A 23,378-nucleotide genomic window follows, 5' to 3' on the forward strand; every position below is an offset into this window, starting at 1 on the left:
TTTGACCCAGGCAGCTTAGCCTTCAAGGGAACTAGTCCTACTAGAAGGGACTGAGCCTTCAGGTACACTGTGCTTTTTTCTAGCCTTTCCCTTGATGGTTTATGCTTATGCAGATGCCAGGAAATAACACAGGGCGTGTATGGGTTGAGAGGACCATTATTTTTTGACTGGTCAGTCTCTGCTTTTCTAACCATGTGATACCTTAAATATTTTACAGATTCAGAAGTTTATTTCAGTATAATTCACAGTCCCCCAGATTCTTGCTAAGAGGGGATGTGATCTGGCCTGTTGTTTGTTCTGGGTAGCATATGTAATGCTTTGGCTTGTCTTGATTCTTCCCACGTTTCCCTAGACCATTCTGCATCTTAAGTTTTGCAGATCTTATTGTGGATTTTTCGTGTGGGAGCAGTTTTGTGTTTTCAACTGGTATGGCAGCAGATCAAGCAGGAGGTTTTGGCTTGTGCGCAGATTCTGGAGGCAGGTTTTGTAGAAGGTTGCACTGATTTTTGGCTTGTAAGCCATGGGACCATATACCATGTGTTACTTGATTATAAGTTAGCCCACTCATGAAATAGTTTGCTGACCACATATGGTAACTTAAGAAGAGGTCTGAAAAACAGAGATAATACTGAACAAAGCACAGAAAAAGCACTTATCTCATTACGGAAGGATCAGATGTGGAATGCCTAGTGAAATTTCCTAGTTAAGCTGCTGGATTGCAACCATGTAGGTTACAGAGCGTCTTGTGGTAGCGTTATTTTCTGTTTAACACTGGCTGTGTGACATGTTGTATGATTGCTTATTCTGGGTACCACAATATATTTCATTTCAATATGACCAAATAGGACTAAATAATGTTGAGGCTGAGGAGGTGCTTCTGTGTTGTTCCACTTCTCCTGACACGGAACCTCTGGGAGCAAAGGTTAACGTAGACTGTTTTTCCTATTATTCTAAGCAGTAGTGGAAGTCCAACTTTCTAAATGCTGAGAATTGGTCTGTGTCAGGTACATACACAGATTGATCCTTCTCAAGAAAAATATGCAGAAGAAGAAAGCTGAAAAAATTGTTGGAAGCTCTATAATGAATCAAATCTAATTCACCAGTTGAACTCAGATCTCCTTACAGCTAGTATTTTGATTTACACGTGATCATCCTGAGAATATAAACTGCTAATGCTCATTGTGGCCAAGGCCACAGTGTAAGAAAAATTTTGTTATTAAAAAACTGAACCAAAACAAAAAACACCCCCCCCCCGCCCCCCCCCCCCCCAAAAAAAAAAGAAAAAGAAAAAAAAAAGAAGTGTATGTTTCCTTGTATACATGCTTCTTTGTGTGTGGTATATGAAAATCTTCCAGATAAATTCCTTGGATCTAATCTTGTTCTTATTTAACCTACACAAGTCTGCACTTATGCTAGCATAACTAAGAAAAGAATTTGTTCCTATAAGAATTATATTTCTAGTAAGAAGGAAGCAGAGGCTTTTGACAAATAAGGTATTTTGCAACTCTTATTGAGCAACACTAAAACAAAAAATGTTAAGTTGGATCAGAAGAGCAACAAAAGAGGGACTGCACCACTACAGACTAAACAGGAGAGTCATGTGTAGGTCATATCTACTTCTGTTGTGGACTAATCTGTGTAGGTAGGTTTCTGTTTTCCTGTCACGTGTAATGGATTCTAGGGTGGCTTCCCAGTTTTAATAAGGGCATCCACTCTGGGTCCCAAAATACAGTTTTTTAGCCAAATTTATTTAAAAAATCCAGTAATTGTCCCTCCCAAAACCAAAACTTAAGTGGTGCTCTGTTTCGGTGGTTATTCATCCAATGATAGCGTAGAATCCTGTGGGTAATGAAACTCTTTGAAAAAGCCCTGTATGAGAAGAGATTTATTCAAATATTTCAGAAGCATCAACAGAAGAAATCCAACAGAAGAAATCAGAACAAGGCAGGAAGCTAGTAAATTATCAGTTTTATTGTAAATAAGAAAAACTAGTAGTTTAGTGGAGAAATTATTTAAACACTGTGTATTCTTCTCTGTTTGATCTTTGTAGGGAGGGTTGAAATGCATAGAAAAGGAACGATGGGAAGTTCTACCTTCCAGGCCCTTTTCCATTCCTCAGTCATCCTGGGATTTCTAGCAATTCTGACTGGAGAAAAGTAGACCCATGAGATGATCCTGTTTCTGTTGCTTGTGGGTGAATGCAGCACAGAGAACCTGCTCTGCAGCGCTGCAGTTCACAGCTGCTCTAGGAAGCCGCAGTTTTGATGCAGGGGTTGGCAGGGATCACGCTGGCGGTGAGGGGTTTCTGGCCGCGTGCTTGGCTTTGTGGAGTTCATCATAACATGGTAATCTGTGGCACAGCAAATGTCATTTTGCTATCTTCTGAGTTTCTAGTTAGGTAAATTGCAGTTCAGTTCCTCGTTGAATACTGAAGGTATCTAATCTTGTAAAAGATGGCAAACATAGTGAAACTGAAGGTTTTGTTTAAATTTAAGTAGATGCCAAGGGGAAACTTTCACCTGTTCTCATAGCTAGTGTCAGCATTGACTGAAAGAGAATGGAAAATGTACATGACTTAGCATGTGGATGTATGTCTAAATCCTCTGTATTTTTTTTTTCCACTCTACTTTAGATCCAGGTTTTATAAAGCTGTGCACAAAGAAATTACCCCCTTTTAATTAAAAGGTCTGTCTAACATTTTCTGTTCACTGAAGAGTTATCAAATCTTTACCGTTTTGCTGATTTTGAGGATTGTGTAAAATGTTTGTTTTCGTTGACATCACTCCTTGAAGTGACTAGTTTTTTTGGCATACATATTTTTCTCTTGCTGTTAATCTAAATGTATTGGGCTGTGAAAATCATGAGAAGCCACAGAAATGAACAACAGTGTCTCTTTTTGAACTCTCTGCATTATGTAATCTTGAAGAGAAATCTTATGTGTATGATGACCAGTTTCTATTACCACGAAAGAAATAATTCAGAAGTAGTGAAATACGACCCAGGCATTGAATCTGTTTTTGGGTCTCACAAAAGGGAATTTGGTTAGTGCCAAAAAATGAATTTGAAATAGAAAAAAATTAAAGATAGGTAGGATCACTGATTGCCATACCAATATGATTGCATGGTGAAACATTACTTTTTATGTTTTAATTAGGAAGAGGAGGGAGGGAAGAAGTGGAAAAGAAGGATAACATAATTAATCTTTCTTCTTTCTGGAAAACCCAGAAAAAAAGATAAAGTGGGACTGCTGCAAAAAACCTGGCTCCAGCTTCTTGATGATTAGTATTGCAAGGCTGCTATTAAGTTCCCCTAAAGCCTCCCATTTCTCTCTTCTATCAGTAGGATTCATATACCAAACTAATGCTAAAAAAGACAAATTTCATTCTTCCTTTAGAATTAGTATTAGGATACAAATAACCGCTTGGAGCTCACTGGTTTTAGCAGCTGCAGGTCTGACTGAGATATCTTCATGGAGACTTAAAGAGCTAAAGCAAAAACTGAGGGCCCTATGATAACCTGTTGATCATCCAGCAATTCCTGTGTAGCACCAATTTCCTTTCCTTCTTCATTTATCTACATCCTTCATTCTTTTTTGGGGATTACATGTTGATTCTTTTGCTTTTTATATTGAGTAATGGAAGAAAATATTCATTGATTCTGCACAATGGTAATAATAATGTATTAAACAATAATTAACTCCAGCAGCAAGATGTAGTTGTTCTGTTCCTCCCCAGATGCAAAAAGCTTGTCAGGTCTCCACCAATTAACAGGAACCTGGGGAAAGCCACATCAGGAAAGGAGGTCCTTGCTGTGCTAGGTTTTAATTTCTATTAACTTCCCTCAGAACTACATAAAAGGAAATGCCACGTTTATGTTCTGTTAGTTTTTAAAACAGCAGACAATGAGGAAGGCTTCCAAGACCCAACTGGGTTCAGTACTTGGGAACGTAAAGCTGGCCCTACTGTGAGCAGGAGGTTGGACTACAGACCTCCTGTGGTTCTCTCCAGCCAAAATTAGCCTATGACTCTATGATGTTCACTCTTCTGAATCAATAAATTGTTTTTGTGCATATGGGTAGTGAAGTTATGTAGTTTTTAAAATTGTATTTACCAATCATATTTGACTTGGAAAACATCAAAAACTCTATTAGAGCATTGTCTGGGTGGCTCCTCCAATTCCATTGCCTACTTTTTTCTTGTAGTTTCACAGGAGAATTTGACTGGAGAAATACACAAAATGCAGTAATACTTCCTGTTTCCTACATAGACTTTTTTTTTAAAAAAAAAAAAAAAAATCTGTGTTGGAATTGGCCATATGTCAGTCTTGCTTGCTTTTTTTGGCCATTATGCAAAAACAGATTTAAGAAAATGCATCTGAGAGAACCTTTATAATTTTAATTTCATTCAAGTAACTTCTCTCATTTTGTTTCAGGTTATCATCATTATGAATAAAAAGGTGAAACCCCAACTCTTCTATAGACGCATAAAAATACATTTTGGTTTCTGTCACAGGTAGTCGGTGAGCAGGCAGCTGTATTCCTTGAAGAGTGCTTGGTCTGTTTCTTACATTTCTGAGATGTCTTCTAGGCATTGCGATTGTAATATTTTTAATGTACTAATGGTCACAGACTGAGTTTTGGGGTGATCTATTTGACATTTCTTCATAATGTTATTCTTTTGCTTCAAACAAAAAGTTGTTGATGATCAGTTTCTTCAGATAAATTTTAAAGGCAAAAATTATTTCTGATTGTCAACTCTGCCTGTTTGCCAAGGAATTTAGCATAGTCTGTACCATTGATGTCAGCAAGAATAGGATTAAGGAGCAGGATTTAATTTACTTAGCTGTAACAGAAGAAGTCAGAAATAGATTTAGCAGTTAAGTTACTTGTGGCGGTATTGTTTGTTGATGTCCCTAATATTCCTTTGGTGTATTTTTGAATAATAGATAGTTTAAGTTGACTCGCACATCTGAAAGATTAACTTTTTACCAATATTCAGTTACCTTATTCCATATTCTTGTTAGTGTAAGAGGCAGTTTAACTGAAAAATGAATGCTAATAAAATGCCTTTTTAGTAATTCATTTTGAAAACCATTTGACCTTAACTACAATGAGAGTAGACTGTAAAAATCATCATAGATTCCCTTCCTTGAACTTTTCATAATGCTGAAAAATGACTGAGGGAAAGAAGCAAGATCCAGTTACTGTACCCTGTTTGCACAGCTGTACTTCATTGAGCCGAGGCTTGTGTTACACACAGTTTGTGATAGGAAGTAAATGCTTTTAAAACAGCTAAAGAGACAGGTCTTTAACCTCCACCTTTTCAGATGCTTTGTTCACTCATTTAGCTTCTGTTGAGGTCTTGGGAAACATTTCAAATACAAATTATTACTGTGTACTGAAGCTCACCTGAATAATTCATCTCCTAGTGAGCTCATTAGGCAGAGATGCATTAAGGTGATGTTGTGATATTTTTGAGTGAGAGATCACTAATTCTTGATATCGTGAACAATTTTTCCTTCAGGAACAAATGCATTTAAAGAAGGAAGAATTCTCAGACTGAGCATTAAGTGTTTTATGATAGTTGAAATTACAGTATTAATTCAGCAATTGTAAGGATCTTCAAGGACTTAGAGGACATTGAAGAATGTTGTTGTCATGTGAATTACCAAACTGTCAAAATTCATTAGTTCTTTCAAAAGTTCTCAGTTTCTAGCATACAAGACTGTTACCCTCGTGTTATGACTCTCTTGTCTCCTGAAATGGTGAAGACACCTTGAGATTCATTAAGAGGATTTTTTTAACATTACTTTACATTGCCAGTACATGTTAATCATTAGACCTAAACTATACCTAAACTATTTGATGTAATCCTGGCACCAGATAATTTCAGGACTTTAAACACACATTATAAGATCATTCTGTGAATGTGATTCTAATGCCTGTGAAAGGCACTTCTCTAATTGCTCTGGTGAAACAAGTCAGTGGCAGTGGGAGTTGCGCAGCTGGCAGCCAGCCAATTAACTTTTAATTTATGTAATCAGCTGAGGCTTTGTGTACACTTCATCCCTAGAAATACAGGTGACCTTCCATTTAGGTTTATGCCAAATAGGCATTATTTGGGCTGCATTAACCACCCACTTTCTGATTTTGCTATAATTAAGGTCATCCTCATAGCTATACATCTGACGGCCATGAACATTTCTGCCTTAACCTCCCACTTGAGACTGCACAAGTATCAATATACACTGCAGAGGGGCCACCCAGATCTGCACCTAATGAGAAAATGCCTTGAAATACAATCAGGAGTTTGAAGTACGCTTCTTCACTGCAGTGTATGAGAGGTGTCATGCCTTCAGAGGACACGGCCGACACTGGTTTTGCCCTTATTCCAGCGCCTTTTTTTGAACTGTAACACCACAGAGGCACCGCTCTGCTGTGGCGGGTCTGGAGCCCCCAGCAAGCAGCCGTTTGTTTTGCCATTTGTCACTAGTGGGCAGGCAGAGGCTGTGTTTGCGGTCTGTGGTATAAGAGGCCTTGAAGATTTACGTGTTCCAGAAAACGGTAAGCATAACAGTAGACACCAGTTAAGTTGTTTAAATTTGAACTGTAAGAGTTCTGGAACGCTTTGTGTCCCCTTCTAGGCTTAAAATGTAACTTCAGTAAACAAACACAGGCATGAAAGCATCCTCAGTGCTCATCCCTCTGAACCCCATAACAGAGCTCCTATAGACTCACATTATCAGGACTCAGCTCAGGCTTTCTGGCTGTTTTAACTCTAATCACAAATCCTTCTGCTCTTCCAACGATGATTTTAGCTCCTGCCACAGCCTCACCTTTGTCAGCATGAAAATTACGCTGACTTGTGTCCACTTACTGACATTTAACCCAGCCTACCCAAACTCAGCTCTGAGCATTAGGTTTTATTACTGCTATACTATGGTAAAATAGCTAAGTGTAAGTTGGGAAATTAGTTGCTTTTAGCTTAAGGAAAAAAGTAAAAAGGCCTTGAGAAACAAATGTTGCTTTGTTCTCTAGTACATACCTCATTAGAAATTATGTGTTTTGCAGAGGTTAATATTCTGTGGGCAGCGCACCAAGTACATCATAGTTCTGAAGATTACAACTTATTCACAGCCTTGAGACAATCTATACTGCAGAAATACACCTCCTGGGTAAGTTGCACAAGACCTGACAAACTGATTAATATCAACAATAATTACTAAAAGTGAAAACACAGTGTTTATTTTCCTTCAAAGAGAAACATACAAAATTTTTAAGATGTTTGACACTGAAAGCACAGAAGTTGAAACTGAAGAATCTGAGAATCATAAGCTTTAAAAATACATTAATTAAGGCTTTTACAACAAACTTGAAAAAAGATACAGTATTTAAGTTTAAGAAGGCTAATTATAAACCTCATAACTTTTTGAGCAAAATGGATACTTTTTTCATTTGGTTATTCATACATAAGTACTGGAAAAGATCAGAATATAACATAACTACTCTAGTCGGTGTAACTGAAAGATGCAGAGAAAGAAATCATTGCTAAAGATTGCTTTGGACGTGCAGATGTATTTATTTGTCTCTGCTCATTCATGCCATGTTTTAGTACTGCAGTTAGTAAGGACAGTATCCCACTTCTTTTACCTAATGTTATTTCAGATATCATTTATATTAAATGGTGAGCTGTGTACATATGCAGTATAAGTGTAGTACTCATTTAGAGATTTAAAAATGTATATTTCTAAACACATTCATAAATGTAACATACTATTTAGCGTTCAGTTGGGCCCAGGATAACTGCGGATTCCTCAGTTGTGCTCTCGTGTTCTATTTTAACTCTTTTTTTTTTTTTTTTTTTTTTAAACTCGGGTTTTAGTTTGTTTGGGTTTTTTTTGTTGTTTTGTTGGTCTTTGTTTTTTTTCAAAAAAGAATAATAACTTCAAAATTTTAATTTTCAGAGTTAGAGTTCAAAACCAATATTCAATGCATTTTTGTATATATAAAACATATAAATGCTTTTCTCCAGTGAGGTATAATACTGGTGGTGGAGGAAACCCACAGTCCTTTGGCAGTCTCTACCGCTAAACTATAAATGACTCAAAGCCAAGACTGTGTGCTCACACATGCAAATCCAGTGTAACTCCATTAATTTTGGTAAAGTTAGTCTAGATTTATGCTCACATAACTGAGCGTGGACTTAGCCTGTTGTTCATAGCTGTTTGAAGCTGATGACAATAAATGAGTTACAGCGCTAGGTTCCAAAAAAATGACTAGTTCCTCTGCAAATTGTGAAACAGATACTGCTTCTTACATTTGTTTCTTAAAGTCTTCTGTGTAAATTCTTGTTATTTTTTTATTCAGAAAAGAATCATCTGATGTTAGTAGACTGCCTCAAATGTAAATGACCGTAATGAACAATAGCGGAAGGGATGCATCTCTGTCACAACTCTGCTTCCTATGTAAATACTGCCATGTTAAAGATTTAACCTTTGTACATAGACCCTTGGGACCATATGTGCAAATGCTTAACAAAAACAATAATTCAAAAAAGACAAAAAGCCTGTGTGTACATATGGGTGCGTGCATGAGCACTTTGCCTGCCTGTGTGGGTTTGAGGATGATACTTCAGAGAGCATAAAATATTTAGGCAGGCCAATATGTCTCCGCTGCCTTAGATTCTGAAGACCATCCTCAGGACCACACTGGTATCACTCAGCAAATAATACATGTACATTCAAAATTTATTTGCTTTGAGCAAAGGGAAACAAACCAAGGAATCTGTGATACTTCTGTGTGCAGTGGTTTTTTTTCACCTGATATATGGTATTAGCTGAAACATTTGATTAATTTAAATATTGGTTTCCCTTCCACCAGAACTTTTGAGAAATATGCCAGTTTTATTTCTCCAAAGCCTTACTGTGCATGAACACAATTCTTGCTAATTTTTGTAGCCCTGCTATTTTTTTGAACTGCCATACTTGTCCAAAACCCCATGGATGCATCTGCCTCGAAGCTGAAACTCAGTGAAGCCTTTAGTTAATCTTTGAGAGTGAGCTGATGTTGCTGAATGTGTGCTGTTGAATGCAGTTTGACATCCAGTTTTGTGGAGGCTGTGAGAAAGTTGTGGTGGATGGTGTGGGATTGTGGGACTGTTCTGCTGCCAGCTCTGTATGTGTTTTAAGTTAAACGTTGTAAGATAAATAAATCAGCATATTAATCTGTGTGGGTTGTGCTCAAGCTGATTGAAAAGATGTGAAATGAAAGAGAAGAGGAAAAACATGTTTGAAATACAATCAGTGATGTGAGATGTTCTGAACTTGGAACCAAATGCGTATTGCTTCATGTTGTTTGCACACACCAAGTGCTTGTTGCTCCAGTGGAGGGGCCATAGAGAAGCAGACCTGCTGTTGAGACTGAGAGGTGGTTTGGAGTGCATTTTGTGGGAAAAAAGTGTGGTAGAAAAAAATGTATATGCATTTTTAAGAAGAAATCATCAAGTTAATGCTACATTAATACATACTGATGAAACAGTTGAATTTTGTGTAATTGTTAAAGGAAAGAGTTGCACATACACCTTGAAAAGTTATGATTTAATTCTTTGAGTATCAGTTCTCAACATTCCTCCAAGGGCAAGATTTTATTGCAAGTATTAGATCCATAATAATTTGATAGCTTTAGACTATACATTTAGATAAAGCATTGAATTCTGCCTTGTTGGTTTAGAAGCAGTGGAAACATCTATATATAAATCTGGAAAGGGAATAGCTAATGCTGTTCTTTACAGCACGAAGTTAACTTCTTTTCTACTGAGGAGTCTGGCATGTCTGAGATCTGTAAGGCAAGGGTTTTGGTTTTAATCCTTACCTCTAACTCCTGCAGAATATTCACAGAAGTGTAGGCCACCTGAACTAGCTGCTGGCAGCTGCCCTGCAGCCCCTCCATGGGCCACATCGGCAGGTGGCCCCGGAGACCCAGTGCGGAGATGGAGGGGCTCAGTGCAGGAAACTCATCCCTCCTGCTAAACCTCAGGAGTTTCAGATTTTTTTCCCTGTCTGTAGTGGAAGTGTTTAGAAGTTTTTACTTACAAATGAGAGGGAGGAAGTCGGAGAGCGTGCAGGGGGCAATGCCTTAAGCTGCAGGCACGCAGCTGTGGTGCAACAGCCCCAGGTAGGAAGCCCTCTCCATGCCCTCACTGAGCGCCTTTCCCATCAGGTTATCAGTTATTGTGGTGCGCTCTCAATCTCTGTTGCTGAATCCACAAGTGGGAAAAGATCTGTGAGTGTGATAAACGTTTTTCAGCAGTTTTAGCCAGAAATTCCATCTTGGAGCCAGGAAAACTTTTCTTCTACAGATTAGTGGAAGCTGGTACATTCCCATGAAATGTTTTGATTTGGCGAATTGGCATTTCCAGTGAAAAACTATTTAGTAATTTATACACCCCCACCCCCGACATTTCTCTTGTTGTTTCAGTGGAACCACAAATAGGAGAAACCAAATCTTTTGTTTGGGAGGGGTTTTCATTCCTCTCCATGGGTTCTACTTCTGTAAATGATCTTTGAAATCCTTTTTGTACAAAACAAAGCTCCCATTGCAAGGAAACAGAGGCAGTTAGGAAAGCATTCTCCATTGTCAGTCTCAAATTTACCTGTAGATTTATATAAAACTTCCCTCATCTCGCCACTTAGAAGGGAAATCCTAGTACTCATTGTGAGAAGTAGGTTAGAAAATAAATATGAAGATGATCCTTTCTTCCTCTCCGAGTCATATGTAAATGCCACCAAATCACCTCTGATACATTTAGGGAAAAAGCATATAATTTTTAAACCTGCTTTCAGTCCTGCAACCACTTCCATGAATAATCTGAAAACCATACTTTTTTTTTTTTAATCAACTTCTCAATTCCTTTTAAAAAATTTCCTGCCTCTTATCGTGCCATTAGACAGGTACAATCAATAATAAGAAAAAACTGCAGTACCTTTACTTAAATGTGGCTGTGTCCCCTACTCCTTTGTTGCCATCTTTTTAAGATAACCTCTGAGAAAATCCGTGCCAGCCTTATGGCTGTTGTGGCACAAGTGTCTCTGTCTCTCTGTCTCTCTCTCTCGTAGCTCGCCTACTTTCAATAATTAAATAGTAAGGGGGTCCAGGTTAGCAGAAGGTGGAAGAAGGAACTCGGAAAAGAGGTTGACTCCATGCTAGTGTTTAGGGCGTTTCTTGTAAAGTCTGGGAGGCTTGCACTACATTTCTGTTCTAGAGCATGGAGAATTGTGGGTTTGAAAGTTGCTCTTCTGTTTAGTAGTCTTCTGCACACGGCAGTCTGGACTGTGCTTTTAATTCTTAAAGAAGTCTCTTGCCCACTTCTACTCCAGAACTTCATGCCTGAATGCTACATCCCCTCAGTGTCATTTACTGGCTCCCACCTTGGGTAAGAGTTCCTATGAATTTTTGTGAGTTCACTTAGACTAGAGTGATTCTTAGGGACTGAATGTGCAAATTTCACCTTCAAAATATATTTTGCTTTCTTTTTTGTTTTATAGATGTTATGTGAACACCTCAGCCTTTGAGAATCAGGTTGATTAAAAGAAAATAGCTGTTTACATTATTTCCTCTAAGCTCAGCATAATCCTTCTACCACCTTTTAATGTCTTTATTTCTTGGAAAAGAACTTTCAAGATATTCAACCAGAAATGCCCCATGTGTATTTTCTGGAGCAGCTGTGATCCATGAAGCCTTTGAATGTAGTTTTTGCAGTTGCTGCTGTCCCAGCCCTACCAGGTGATACTGCAGGGACTTAAGGGTTTCCTTCTAGTTCTTCAGTCACTTTCCGGTTGAAACCAGCAGACTGTGCTGGGATTGCAGGGCCTTACTCCTCCACTGGCTTGTGACCGGGGTATATGGCTGTGGTGACTTTCTCAAGAGCATCAATCGCATTGTGGGGACAGGGGTGCAGTGCTTTCTCAGCCCCGGGGTGACATCTTACCTGTTGGGCAGGCCTCTTGGCAGTGACTGAGCCATTAACTGCTGGGAGCAGACCTACGCTAAAGGGATTCCTGGTTCAGGAGACCTGCCATGGCTATGAGATTGCTCTTTCTGGTGTTCAGAGAATTGGTTTGCATGAGCAGGACAATAGGAATTGGAAAACAGATTTTGTTAATTTTGCTTTGTTTCACAGGGAGCTATTATCTGCTATCCAGATTTTCCCTGAGTGCTAAAGAGATTTAAAGTTTCGAAGATACCTCTGCTACTGTGTGGTTTAGAAAAAAATATCTCTATTTTATGAAAGGATTAACTTCTTAATGAAGCTGGTATAACACAATGTCAGGTAGGAGAAAAAAAATTCCTTTTTTCTGAAGAAAGCAGACTGACTTTTAAAACATGAAGGTCTTGAAAGTCTTTTTCTATTGCTCAGCTAGTTAAGCAATTAATGGTGAAATTCCTGGGACTTTACCCTGTAGGTAAGTTACCAGCATCTTTTCTAAGCAAGCAGTTTTTTGAAACTGTTTTCATGGTAGTGCATCTTTAGAACTTGGCAATGTATCGAGGCTTCAAGGGAGATGCTGTGAGAAAGTCAGGGTGAGAATTTGTAATTAACTTTGAAAGCCAAGTAAACTGCCTTGCCCTTAAGGTGCTCACGTAGGGAGTTCACATGGAAAAGCTATAGTGTTATAGGTTTACACCTTGCTTACTCTATGGTAATTCTCCCATATAAGTGAACCCTTCGTGTCAAGGATATGTTGCTGTCTACTCCGTATAGTACACAGAATAAACATCTAATCACAGGATTTTCTGAGTTTTCTTTATTTTTCTACTTGCTTAGTATGACTTTCTGGAAATTACTTTTGCATCAATTTATGTCTCATTTGCTACAGCACATCTAGTAGTAACATAATAATCAATATCTGTTCTGTATGGAGGTATTAGAAGAAGCAATTATCTTGTGCAATACTTTGAGCTCCTGAGATAGTGCTTTGTTATATCATCACAAGTATAGAATATCTAATGTATATTTTCTTTCTCATTTTTCAGATTTTCAACTTGCCAATGGCTCTTTTCATTCCCCCTTCAGTGTTTGCTGTTCATCTACAGTTTAATCTGCTTTACCAGTTTTGGATACATACAGAGGTAAACCAGGTTTTTAAGCCATACCTAAACAGTTAGCCTGAACAGTGTCCTGGAAATCCACTAGCAGCTGATTTATTGTGTAAGAAAAATCTTTGTCTGACTTCTTTAAGGAGAAACATCTGTTCATTTTTATTCCTTTTTCTGAATATATATTGCTAAGTTTATAAGAAGCAATGAGGCCAGTTGGTCCCAATTAGATTAAAAAAAAAAGTAACTGTAAGGAATCAAAACTTTTTGCTATTTTAATACAATATTTTCCTATCTTGCAGCTTATTAAACATTTTTGGCAGATACTGAAACTGATTTCATTTCTAAGATAAATATTTTAGGGGAAAATATCCAAAACCCAGTGCTTCTTAAAGATCATTTAGAGTTGCAACTGAAATCAGATATTGTTCCCTTTTTAGTGCAAATAATTATCAGCCAAAAAATGTTCTTTGATTATCTGATGGCTATTTGTTTATGACTGCACCTGTTTGTTTGTTTTGTGAGTGCTTAGACCATATCTAGTTTAGTTACATATACAGTTAATAACCCACTGTAATTAGTAAGCAGTTTCTCACACTTCTCAGGTAGTTGAATGCCCTTCTGCCTTCTCCCTTGCACTACAGTAGAGGTGTTTAAAGTATCCCATGTTATGTGTCAGTAGCATATTTCTCAGTAGCCCCTAGTGGGCTGTGGGCTAATTACAACACTTTATTCTGATTATTCTGACTATACAGGTGCCTTTTTCCCTCTGTAGTTACATTATGCGATCTATAGGACAATCCTTTTGGAAGGCAATTTTATTTTCTTTATCTTCCATTTTAGGTGATTGCATTGCTTCCATTACAGGTTTTGTTTTCTTTTTCTCTTTCCTGTGTGGTTCTTTAAGGAAAAAAAAAAAAAAAAAAAGAAAAAAGAAAAAGAGGAATGAAGCTACTTAGACTAACCCAATAGCAAACTTCTGTTGTTGAAATTTCACATTGGTTGGGCACATTTCTAAAATCATTAATACACGTCTGATGCTCTGCAACACCATGTGACTAAAAAAGGCTTAAAGTGTGACACATCACCAGAACTGGCATAAACTCAAGAAATACACAATTAAGCTTGTCAAAATGTTTTGAAAAAATCTGAACACTTTGAAATTATACCAAATGGTATCGTATGGTAGCAAAGTTTCTTTGACTATGCCTCAGGTTCCCCAACTGTGTCTTGCCATTAAGAAAAATATAATATGCCTCACTTATGTCTTCTCTGCTGTCTGAAGCCATTTCTTCCTTGGCTGAGAGGTTTCCAACATTCTACTGTGGAGCAGTAACTCAATGAGCCTCAGCACTCATGCCACATTGTGTGTCTAAAGTTTCTAAAGTGAATTTCAGAGGCTTATGAGTTGCCTCTAAAGTGCTAAATCCTTCATAGGACTTAAAAGGAATTTCCATAGTGTATGTGCAATGTGCCAAGTTTAGACACTAGTCTAAACAAAAATTAATTTCATTCCCAATGAAAAGATAAGCACTCCTTACTATGAAATTATTGTGCCAGTAGAAAAAAATAGATCTTTTGTACTGATCCAGTTGATCCAATCATAGATCTTTGTTTCTAAGGGAAGTAATTCTTAATGTTGATATTGTTGATTTTGTAGTGCAGCTGAAATTAGTTGAAATGCGTTGAAGTTATGTTTTAAGGTAAAAAATTATGTCAAAATAGAAATAGAGTTAGACCACGTATTAGCAGATTTCCTGCTCTCAAGGGCAAGAGCATAACAGAAAAGAGCAGGGAAAGGAAGGGAAATGGTAGCAGCTATTGCAGCCATGCACATTTAGATTAGCCAATATTTTTGGTGAAATGAATATGACACGTCACCATTATACTGTTGGGGGTTTTTGCAATAACTATTAGAATTTAACTGTTTAAAACTGTGGCATCTCTAATGTTGTGGTTTGTTGTTTTTTTTCTCGGTCTTTTTGCTGAATGTTAACAGTTATAATTATCTTAAACAGATTATAATAAAATTAAAATCCTTTTGGTACGTCTCAGTTTCCAGCAGTTTCCCAACATACGAGGTTTGTTTCGGTCTGCAGGCCTGGGGTTATATATAAAACAGCATCCTGTCTCAGTGACTGCTACTGAGATTCATCATCCCCCAGCAGCTCTGGTGTCCTCTGGGAGCCCATCGTGGGTGCTGTTACAGGGTGACAGTAAACGTTATTAGGGGTCTAGTGGAGATACACTTTATTATTTCTATTCTGCCCATGCAAGATGTAATGGTTTGCTTCTAAAATGCAGGAGCGTTTGATAAGAAATGTTAAGTTTGTCCACAGATTTCTATTGTTTTTAGTCAGTGTTGATGTTTCTTATAGACAAGATTTGGCCCCATATTGACTAGTCAAGTATGTTTGGAATTTGTAACTTCACGACTTTTGATTGTACATCAGTCTCCTTCAGAAAGAAAATCTAGGAAGATACAGATCTCTTTTCTTTAATAGGCAATTTATTTTTTTTTATAGCACTGGAAAGCTTTATAAAGTTTATGCACAACTTACTATTTTACACAAGAAAAAAACTATGATATGTAAGTAATAGGAAAGAATAAAAGTATATCAGAGTTTCTGAGGGAAGATATTTTGGTTTGGGGGTAATTGAAATTTAAATCAGTAATTACAAGAGAACGATCATGCAGTGCTGAACCCTTCTATGCCATGTTTCAGCCTAGGACAAAAGTTTATAGCCAAAGTATGATGCCTGATATTTGCCTGTACTTTAAATTTGAATGTGTCCAGTGTTGTTTCAAACAATGCTGAGGGACGTTTCTTGTGTTTCAACTTTGACCTTCTTCAAGATTTGTTACATCATTTTTTGTCCAGTTTTCCTACCAGCAGATCAAACAATCTATTTTATTTTAACGCAAGTGGCTCATATATTCTTGAGAAGACAGTATACCAAATCATAAAGATGAAAAGTACCCACTCATTCTATCTCACTTAGACGTATTTCCTGCATACTTGGTATGCATTAGCTTTTGGTCTTTTTTATATAAAAGAGTACAGCATTTTAATAATTTTTATATGAAGATTACACCATGCCGTTATTTTAATATTGCAGACCTTTTATTATTACTAAAATCAGAATGGGCTATTGATACAGGGAAGGCATTTATATAATTAATAAAGAAAGGTTGGGTGGGCTAGATTGAAAGCATGACTTTGCTACTTCACTTGCACATTGCATTTTACTGTATTCTCCCATTACAAGAATTTTTGCTGTCTGACGACCACGTTCTTTTCACTCCTGTGCATTATTGCACTGTGTACATGGCAATCTGAAATTATATGAGAAATCTTCCAAATATTTTTTAAAAAATCTCTGTGTAGCACCAAGGTATTGAAATAAACCCATAATAGTTTATTTAAATGAAAAATGAAACAAACAAGCAAACAAAAAACCAAAAAAAACCCCAACCCCACACTAAAAACAAAAACCAAAAATACCCAATCCAAAAACAACTGAAGAAGACACTTTACTGTAATGGTGCGTAAAGATAGGTTCTCAATAAAAGAAGAGAAAACAACCTTTGGTGCTATTAAATTCTATTTAGGTCAATGGAATTGAGTTAGTATATCTGCTCTTAAATGGTCTGGGAGAAATGTTTCCATGACTCAACTATTCTCATCTAGATCATAAGGGGAGTGAAAAAAAAATACTTTGTTCAAAGAGCACTAAAAATCTAATTTTTCAAAAGCCACAAAATGTTTCAGGACTGTTACTGACAGACAGAAATACTCCATTTCAGTTTATTTTTACAGGTGATTCGGAAGGTCTATGGTTTATATTAAACTATATCCTTCCATTATGCATTTATTACAACCAATAAGTTAGGTGTGTTTATAACCTGATAGACACCTGTGAAAAACAGAAATTAGTTTCTGTTGGTTTAGCTGTAATTTTTATGAGATGTCAAATTGTATTTGGAAAGTATCAACTGAATCAGTCCCTGATGGTAGTAAGTGCAGAAGCAGATTATTCCTTGCCTGTTTGATCTTTGACATGCATTAGTTTCTGTTTAATTTTCTAATTTAAGTGAAGAATGTAATCTGCCCTTTACCATACTCACAAAAGTCAGGTTTCTTAAGGCATCTTTTTTTTCCTTCTTTAAGTCTTTCTACCTCCTCAAACTCTGGAGCAGAAAAAGGTGAGCCACTACTATTAACCAGGAGTAACGTGGGTGAAAACACGCAAGGAATGGGAAAAATTTTGGCAACACCTCATGCAGGTTGGAAAAAGAGATGTGAAATTATTGCAGATATAGGCCAAAATACATCAGTTTTTGTCAGAAAATACCAATTTGGTAAAACTGTAACTTGGTGTGCAAGTATACTGTGTTTGTCAGAAAATATTTTGTACTTACGTGCAGTGTGTACTGGTCTAAGTTTCTGCCTATGACTTTCTTTTCGTTTGATTTCTGGTCAGTTTTCTTTAACGAAAAACTTTGAAAGAGAGAAAAATTGTGGAAGCTTCACGCTTTCATGGAAAGGAATTCCGTTCCTGGCAGGAAGCCATGGACAGCCCATCTGGGCTTCCCGAATACAGATGAGCTGTTGTGGCCCAATCCTGACATCAATCAGCTTGTACGGGGAATTGAAAGATGGCCTAGGAAGATGGCTAGATCGAGAGAACATGTTCTATGTTTTGTTTTGTTTTGTTTTTTTTTTTTCCAAATATAAGCATAGGGTCAAGAAGGAAGTTAAACAGGCAGATTGAAGAACCAAGTAAAATTAAGTAAAATGTATAAAAATGTACATATTTCTTTTAAGGAGCAGTACACCTGTGGTCACCTTACCAATAGCAAAATCTGTTCTTGAAATTCTAGAGGGCATGTGTGTCCTTAGGTCAATGTGATAAATAAGTGACAGCATGAGACAATAGATAAAATATTTGGTTATTAATTCCCAGGATCTAACAGTTGAGATTGGTCCTCTATTTCTTTGCAGATTTAATTTTTCCATTTTCTTGGACCTTCCTTTTCCCCATTGTGTGCTGTAGCCTTATTTAAATAAGCATGAAAGGAATGCAGGAGCAAATAAGTGTAACAAGGTGCATTTCAAATGCTTTCAGTAGTTTAGTAATTTAGAAGTGATTTAGTAATCTGTTTCTTAAAATTTAAAGGTAAATTTGATCAAGAAATGAGACTTTGAATTTAAAAAGCATTTTAATAAAACTTATTTGACTATAATGCTTTTCAGTGTTTGCAGTGGGAAGAAGATAGTTTTGTTTTTGTGGCTGTTTTGTGGAGTTGGAAAAAAAAAATTTTGGTAATGAGCTAAAATCTTCACTGGTTTGGGAATGAAAAATGGAGATGTGGTGCTGGGAAGTAAAAAAATCTTGAGGCCTTGTTTACAAGATATATGTTTATGCTTAATTGAAAGTAATGTGAATAGTTCCTATAAGGTCAATAAGTAATGAGTCAAATTTAACGTGCAGAAGTTTTTGCCAAATGGTGGTATACAAATAGTGTTAAATGGATCACAGTGGAAACAGAGTATGGTGGACTGATATAATTTCCTGGCCAAGATGAGAAACATGGTTTGTTTGGGTTTTGTTTTGTTTTGTTGGGGTTTTTTTGTTTTGTTTTGTTTTTAATAAAGTGTCACCAGTAAAAGGTAAATTCAATAATAATCCAATGTGTTGGGTATAACTGTGAAATTGCAGTCTCTTGAATCTGCTGCTGGAAACTCATTTTGCATTCAAGTAGCATATGCCAAGAAAACCTTTCATTTTCTGTATTCTAGTACATTGGTTCATGTAATGAAAGAACAAACTTATTTTCTTCAATTAAGCCACTATAGCAAAAAATAGACATCAATCTGTCTGATGTGCCCATCCAAATTAGAAAAACACACATCTGCCCTAGTCAGGTTACAAGGGATCAAAAACTTAACATTCACAAGACTTTTGCTAAAAGTCATCAAAAAGATAACTGTAATTACAGGTGATTACAGCCATTCTCCTAGTCTGATGTTCCAGATTGTGTCTGACTACTTTCAGTGACACAGATGATTTAAGTGGAATTCCTAGAGACAAGTCATGTCATCTGACAGTTTACTGGCTTTTAGAAACTGGATTTTCTCACTGCTACAAAAATCCAAGAAATTATTCTAAAACCAATAGGGAATGAACTAGTTGCTGATTTGCATAAAGAGCAAAATTTTGGTTTACAAAATAAAGTTCTGCTCCCATTCCTGATAGCTGATGCTTTTATAATTCAGAAATTTATTGTTTGCCTGCCACAAACTCTCAAATGTTTACTGTAGAGAGGAGAACAAATAAATCAGTAAACACCAGGGAGATAAAAATACTTTCTTTAATGCAGACAGTGTATTTGTAGGTCCAGACAGGATATATACACAATGTAGATAATATAACTCAAACATGGTTCCAAGAAACTAAGAGACCTCACTGCTTCAATCCAGCCTGCCTGCCACAATGGCTTACAAAATTTTCTGAGCAACCCGCAGGATGGAAGTCCTGCCACCATCACACTTGCCAGAACATGGAGAAGAGCAAAGCTAACAATATCACTAAGTAGAAATACTAGCAATAACTGCAAAATGTGTTCTGCTTTTCCATTTTTCACTCGCTCCACGAGGGGAAAAAAATATTACCTTTCTTGATTTATAAAGCGTATAACTCTTCTTTTTGTTTTAAATAAAAATAACAAGAGAGAGAAAATAAAACATTCATAAGAGACCACGCTGTTCCTGTCCTGCTAAGTGTAGGCTGCACTTGAGCATGGGTTTATCAGGAAAAAAAAAGTGGGATGAGGTTTGGAGTTCCTTCCTTGGCACCTAGAACCTCAGTGATGGTTATGAGTGTTGAATTTACATCTTGGTAGCCCCAAAATGAGACTCCTATTTTAACACTAAGTGCTTCTTCACGCTTTTAGGCAACTACCCAGAAGTGCCTTGACATGGTGAATTAAGTATTTTATTCTCAGCTAGCTTCTCTTTCAACTGAATTGCACAATTGAGAGGGTCTTTAAAAATATGTAAGTAATTTAAATGAACTAAGCAGAGCTCTGCACGCAGTAGGTCTAAGTTCAACATGCAGCACAGAAGCCATGATCTTTTTCATTCAAAAAGCAGCTGCTCCAAGATAATTGGCTTATATTGGTGATTTGCATTTGACAGGCAACAATCCAAGCAGAGGAACCCTTCCCTTTCTCTGTTGAAGCTGGGTCACTGGTGAGGCCAGAAATGAAAAGTTTATGGGACAAGAACATAAGCAGGAACTTCACTTTTCATCTTAATAGTTAAGTCCTTGAGTTTGAGCGTTGGCTTCTGGTCCTTGCACCAAAACCTCTTCTTGCACAAGACAGCTGTGAAATGTTTACTTCAGCAGCAGTGGGCCTGACTATTGCTAATCTGCCTGCAGAAACCCTAAAACTAAAAGTTGTACTTCAAGAGTTTTATTTAGCGACTTGTGTCTATTAAGTCTCTGGAGAATTATGAAGATAAAAGTGAAATAAGCTATTTAGAGATGCAACGCATTTCAGTACATTCTGCATCCTGCAAAAGGATCTAGGCAACTCATTTACCAGATAAAGTGAATATAATGAAGGATGCAACATTGATGTGGAGACAAGTTAGGGATACTGCTCTCTCTAAAAAAACCACCAAACATATTATGTGTAATACTCCTGAGTTTTTCTCATAGCTTGTACTCATTGAGAAGCTATTTAAATTAGTTGTGGTTTCAAAGCCAACAGATCATTTGAAGACCCTTCTTTGTCAAAAACACAAAGTTTAGGCTGGTGACTATGTTTTGATCTATTTAAAGAGGAAGGTGAAGAGCTACGCTTTGCTATATTTTAGTTGTTTTCAGGACTGCTGTACTGATTTATTACATTCTGTTTTTTTCCCCACAATTGCCAGCATGTTTTTGTCAAGCTGCTGAAAAATACTGAAACTGTATAGCAATTTTTCTTCCTGAAGTTGTTTAAAATGCTTAACTTGATATATGACTGAAATAATTACTTTCTTCATGCTCTGCTATTTGTAATGCTGCAATTAAAACAAGCAGTTAGTGTAGGTTTTCCCTCATTTATAGTGGACAAATTGGTTGAAACTTCCTATCTGTGCTTATCTTTCCCACAAGGCTTAATTGGATTTTTAAAGAAAAAAAAAAAAAGTTGCATCCACTTATTGTGGATGTTAATCAGAAAGTGTTAACTGAAATATTCACGTAAGATGCCAATTTGATTCAAACCTTACCTCCTTGCTGAGGCATTAAACAATGCAATGTGACAACAGCCTGCCTCCAAGATAATTTATTATAAACACATTTCCTAAGTCTGTGTTTGTTATATAAATATGCCCTAAACTGGACTATCCATTAAAACTAGGCTTTCACCTCCCATTCCTACAATCCAGATTTATCAGAAATTCACCCCCTATGAAACTCTTTATGATCCCAACAGGCCTGATTCCTCTTGCTTGTTTTATTTCTAAACTATAAATATTGTTTTTTCTCTCCTCAGTGTGGAAATTTGGCCACATCCATTTTACATGCTTACTGGAGTAGAAAACTGCCTAATAAGATAGGAAAACAGTTGGCGGTGTATAAATCAGGGTTTGCTGAGGATTTCAAAGTGTGAAACTGGCAGATGAGCACATACCCTTGGAGTTCTGCCTTTCCCCAGCTTCCCTGTAGAGATTTCACATGACAGGTTTGATCACCAGGGCCATCTGTATAAATACATGGGTGTGTCATCCTGAATTAACACAGCAGCTCTACTGGGGAATGTAATTAAGGTCTTATTTTTAAATTTCCCCACCAGACTGTCTGAAATATAGATTTCTATGCCAGGAATAAAAATATTAGCTTGATTTTGATGAGGAAATCAATAGTAATATGCGTTTTACTACCAACTAGTCTAACGGAAACCCCAAAGTTAAGTTCAGAGTGCTCCTTAGTGATGCTCCAGGGATGAATGTACCCTCTCCTGTCCTGCAGATCAGTAACACTATGATATTGAAAGTAGTGCTGTGCTACAAACAGCTTTTCTTGTACTCAAAGAAAAAAAATAAAACACACACAGGACTGTAACATTGCCTGCTCTACTCGGTTGACATTCCTTCCTAACATTCATGTTGAAACGGAGTTAAGTAAAGATTCATGTTGTAGTGGTGACAGGAGGAGTTGTTACACAAGATGTAAAGTTTCCCTTGGATTTCATGTCACGATTTTTTCTCATTATTTAAACAAAAACTACATTGAAGTGGTGCAGGTACCAGGCAATAAAGATTTCCCTTGGTGCTGACAAACTCTTGAGACCGCAAACAGAGGTGCTTACATGCTGAAAGCGATATTGCATAAAGTTCTTTTCCTTTAGGATAGAGATTGCTGTCACAAAGGAAACATCTTTATCTAAGAACTACTGTTATAGAAAAAAAAAACCAACTAGTTCTCATTGCATATGAAGATTTCACTTCCAGCACGTTTTAATCAGTAATGTATGGAAACCATTTCTAAGCATGAAGCTTTTAGCCTGCCTTATTTATTGAACTGCTCTTGGAATTGCTTCAATTATTGTCAGTAATTCTGCTTTATTATTTTTAATATACTATTATAGCAATATCCAAGTACAACAGAGGAAATATGTTGTTTTAAAAAAGAGAGGAATAGTGTTTTGTGGGGAGATCTGACAAAGCTTTTATAACTGGTATACATAAGATACTTACATACCTGATTTGTAGGTAGTTTATCGAGTCCGTTTGTAAGGGATTTGGCAAGTGAAAAATTATTGTTGTGGTTATGGGATGTTAAAAAATAAACAAAGTAAACAAGAAAAGAGTTTTGCTGAAATGCTGCAGTTCATCTGTGGGTCACTGGCACAGGAGTTGAGGGTGCATGTGGTGTGTTGAGAGAGGAAAAAATGGAGACAGGAATTGATTTAAAACAGTAGGTGCCTGTATCAGGGAAACAAGCACAAAGGTAAACTCCCCAGCAATATCAGTCAAAATACAAATAAGGTCATCATTGGACTGTTGTTCCACTATTACTTCTTTTTTAGTTTTAAAACTCCTTTCCAGTAAAAAGGTTCTGAAACAAAACTTTCTACTGCATACAAAATTTATAGTAGCAGAAAGTTTTTTCTTTTTTAATGAATACCATGATTACAAGCCACAAAACCTGAGCTGTTCTGATATTCTTATCACATTTATATTGTTAATTTAAAAAAAAATCCTGAAATGTGAACATTGTGAAAGCC

At 36.9% G+C, this 23,378-nt stretch overlaps 1 protein-coding gene across 1 annotated transcript in view; it reads left to right on the top strand.

Moving 5' to 3' along the window:
- Positions 1-23,378, top strand: part of AGMO (alkylglycerol monooxygenase) — a 192,017-nt gene that overhangs the window by 69,838 nt on the left and 98,801 nt on the right. Inside the window, exons 4-5 of the mRNA XM_056336837.1 lie at positions 7,070-7,173; positions 13,031-13,126. Coding sequence (XP_056192812.1) covers positions 7,070-7,173; positions 13,031-13,126 — 200 coding nt within the window. The remainder of the gene's footprint in view (positions 1-7,069; positions 7,174-13,030; positions 13,127-23,378) is intronic.

The sequence above is a fragment of the Falco biarmicus genome, chromosome 4 (genome assembly GCF_023638135.1).
Source record: "Falco biarmicus isolate bFalBia1 chromosome 4, bFalBia1.pri, whole genome shotgun sequence".
In the NCBI taxonomy this organism is placed as follows: domain Eukaryota; kingdom Metazoa; phylum Chordata; class Aves; order Falconiformes; family Falconidae; genus Falco; species Falco biarmicus.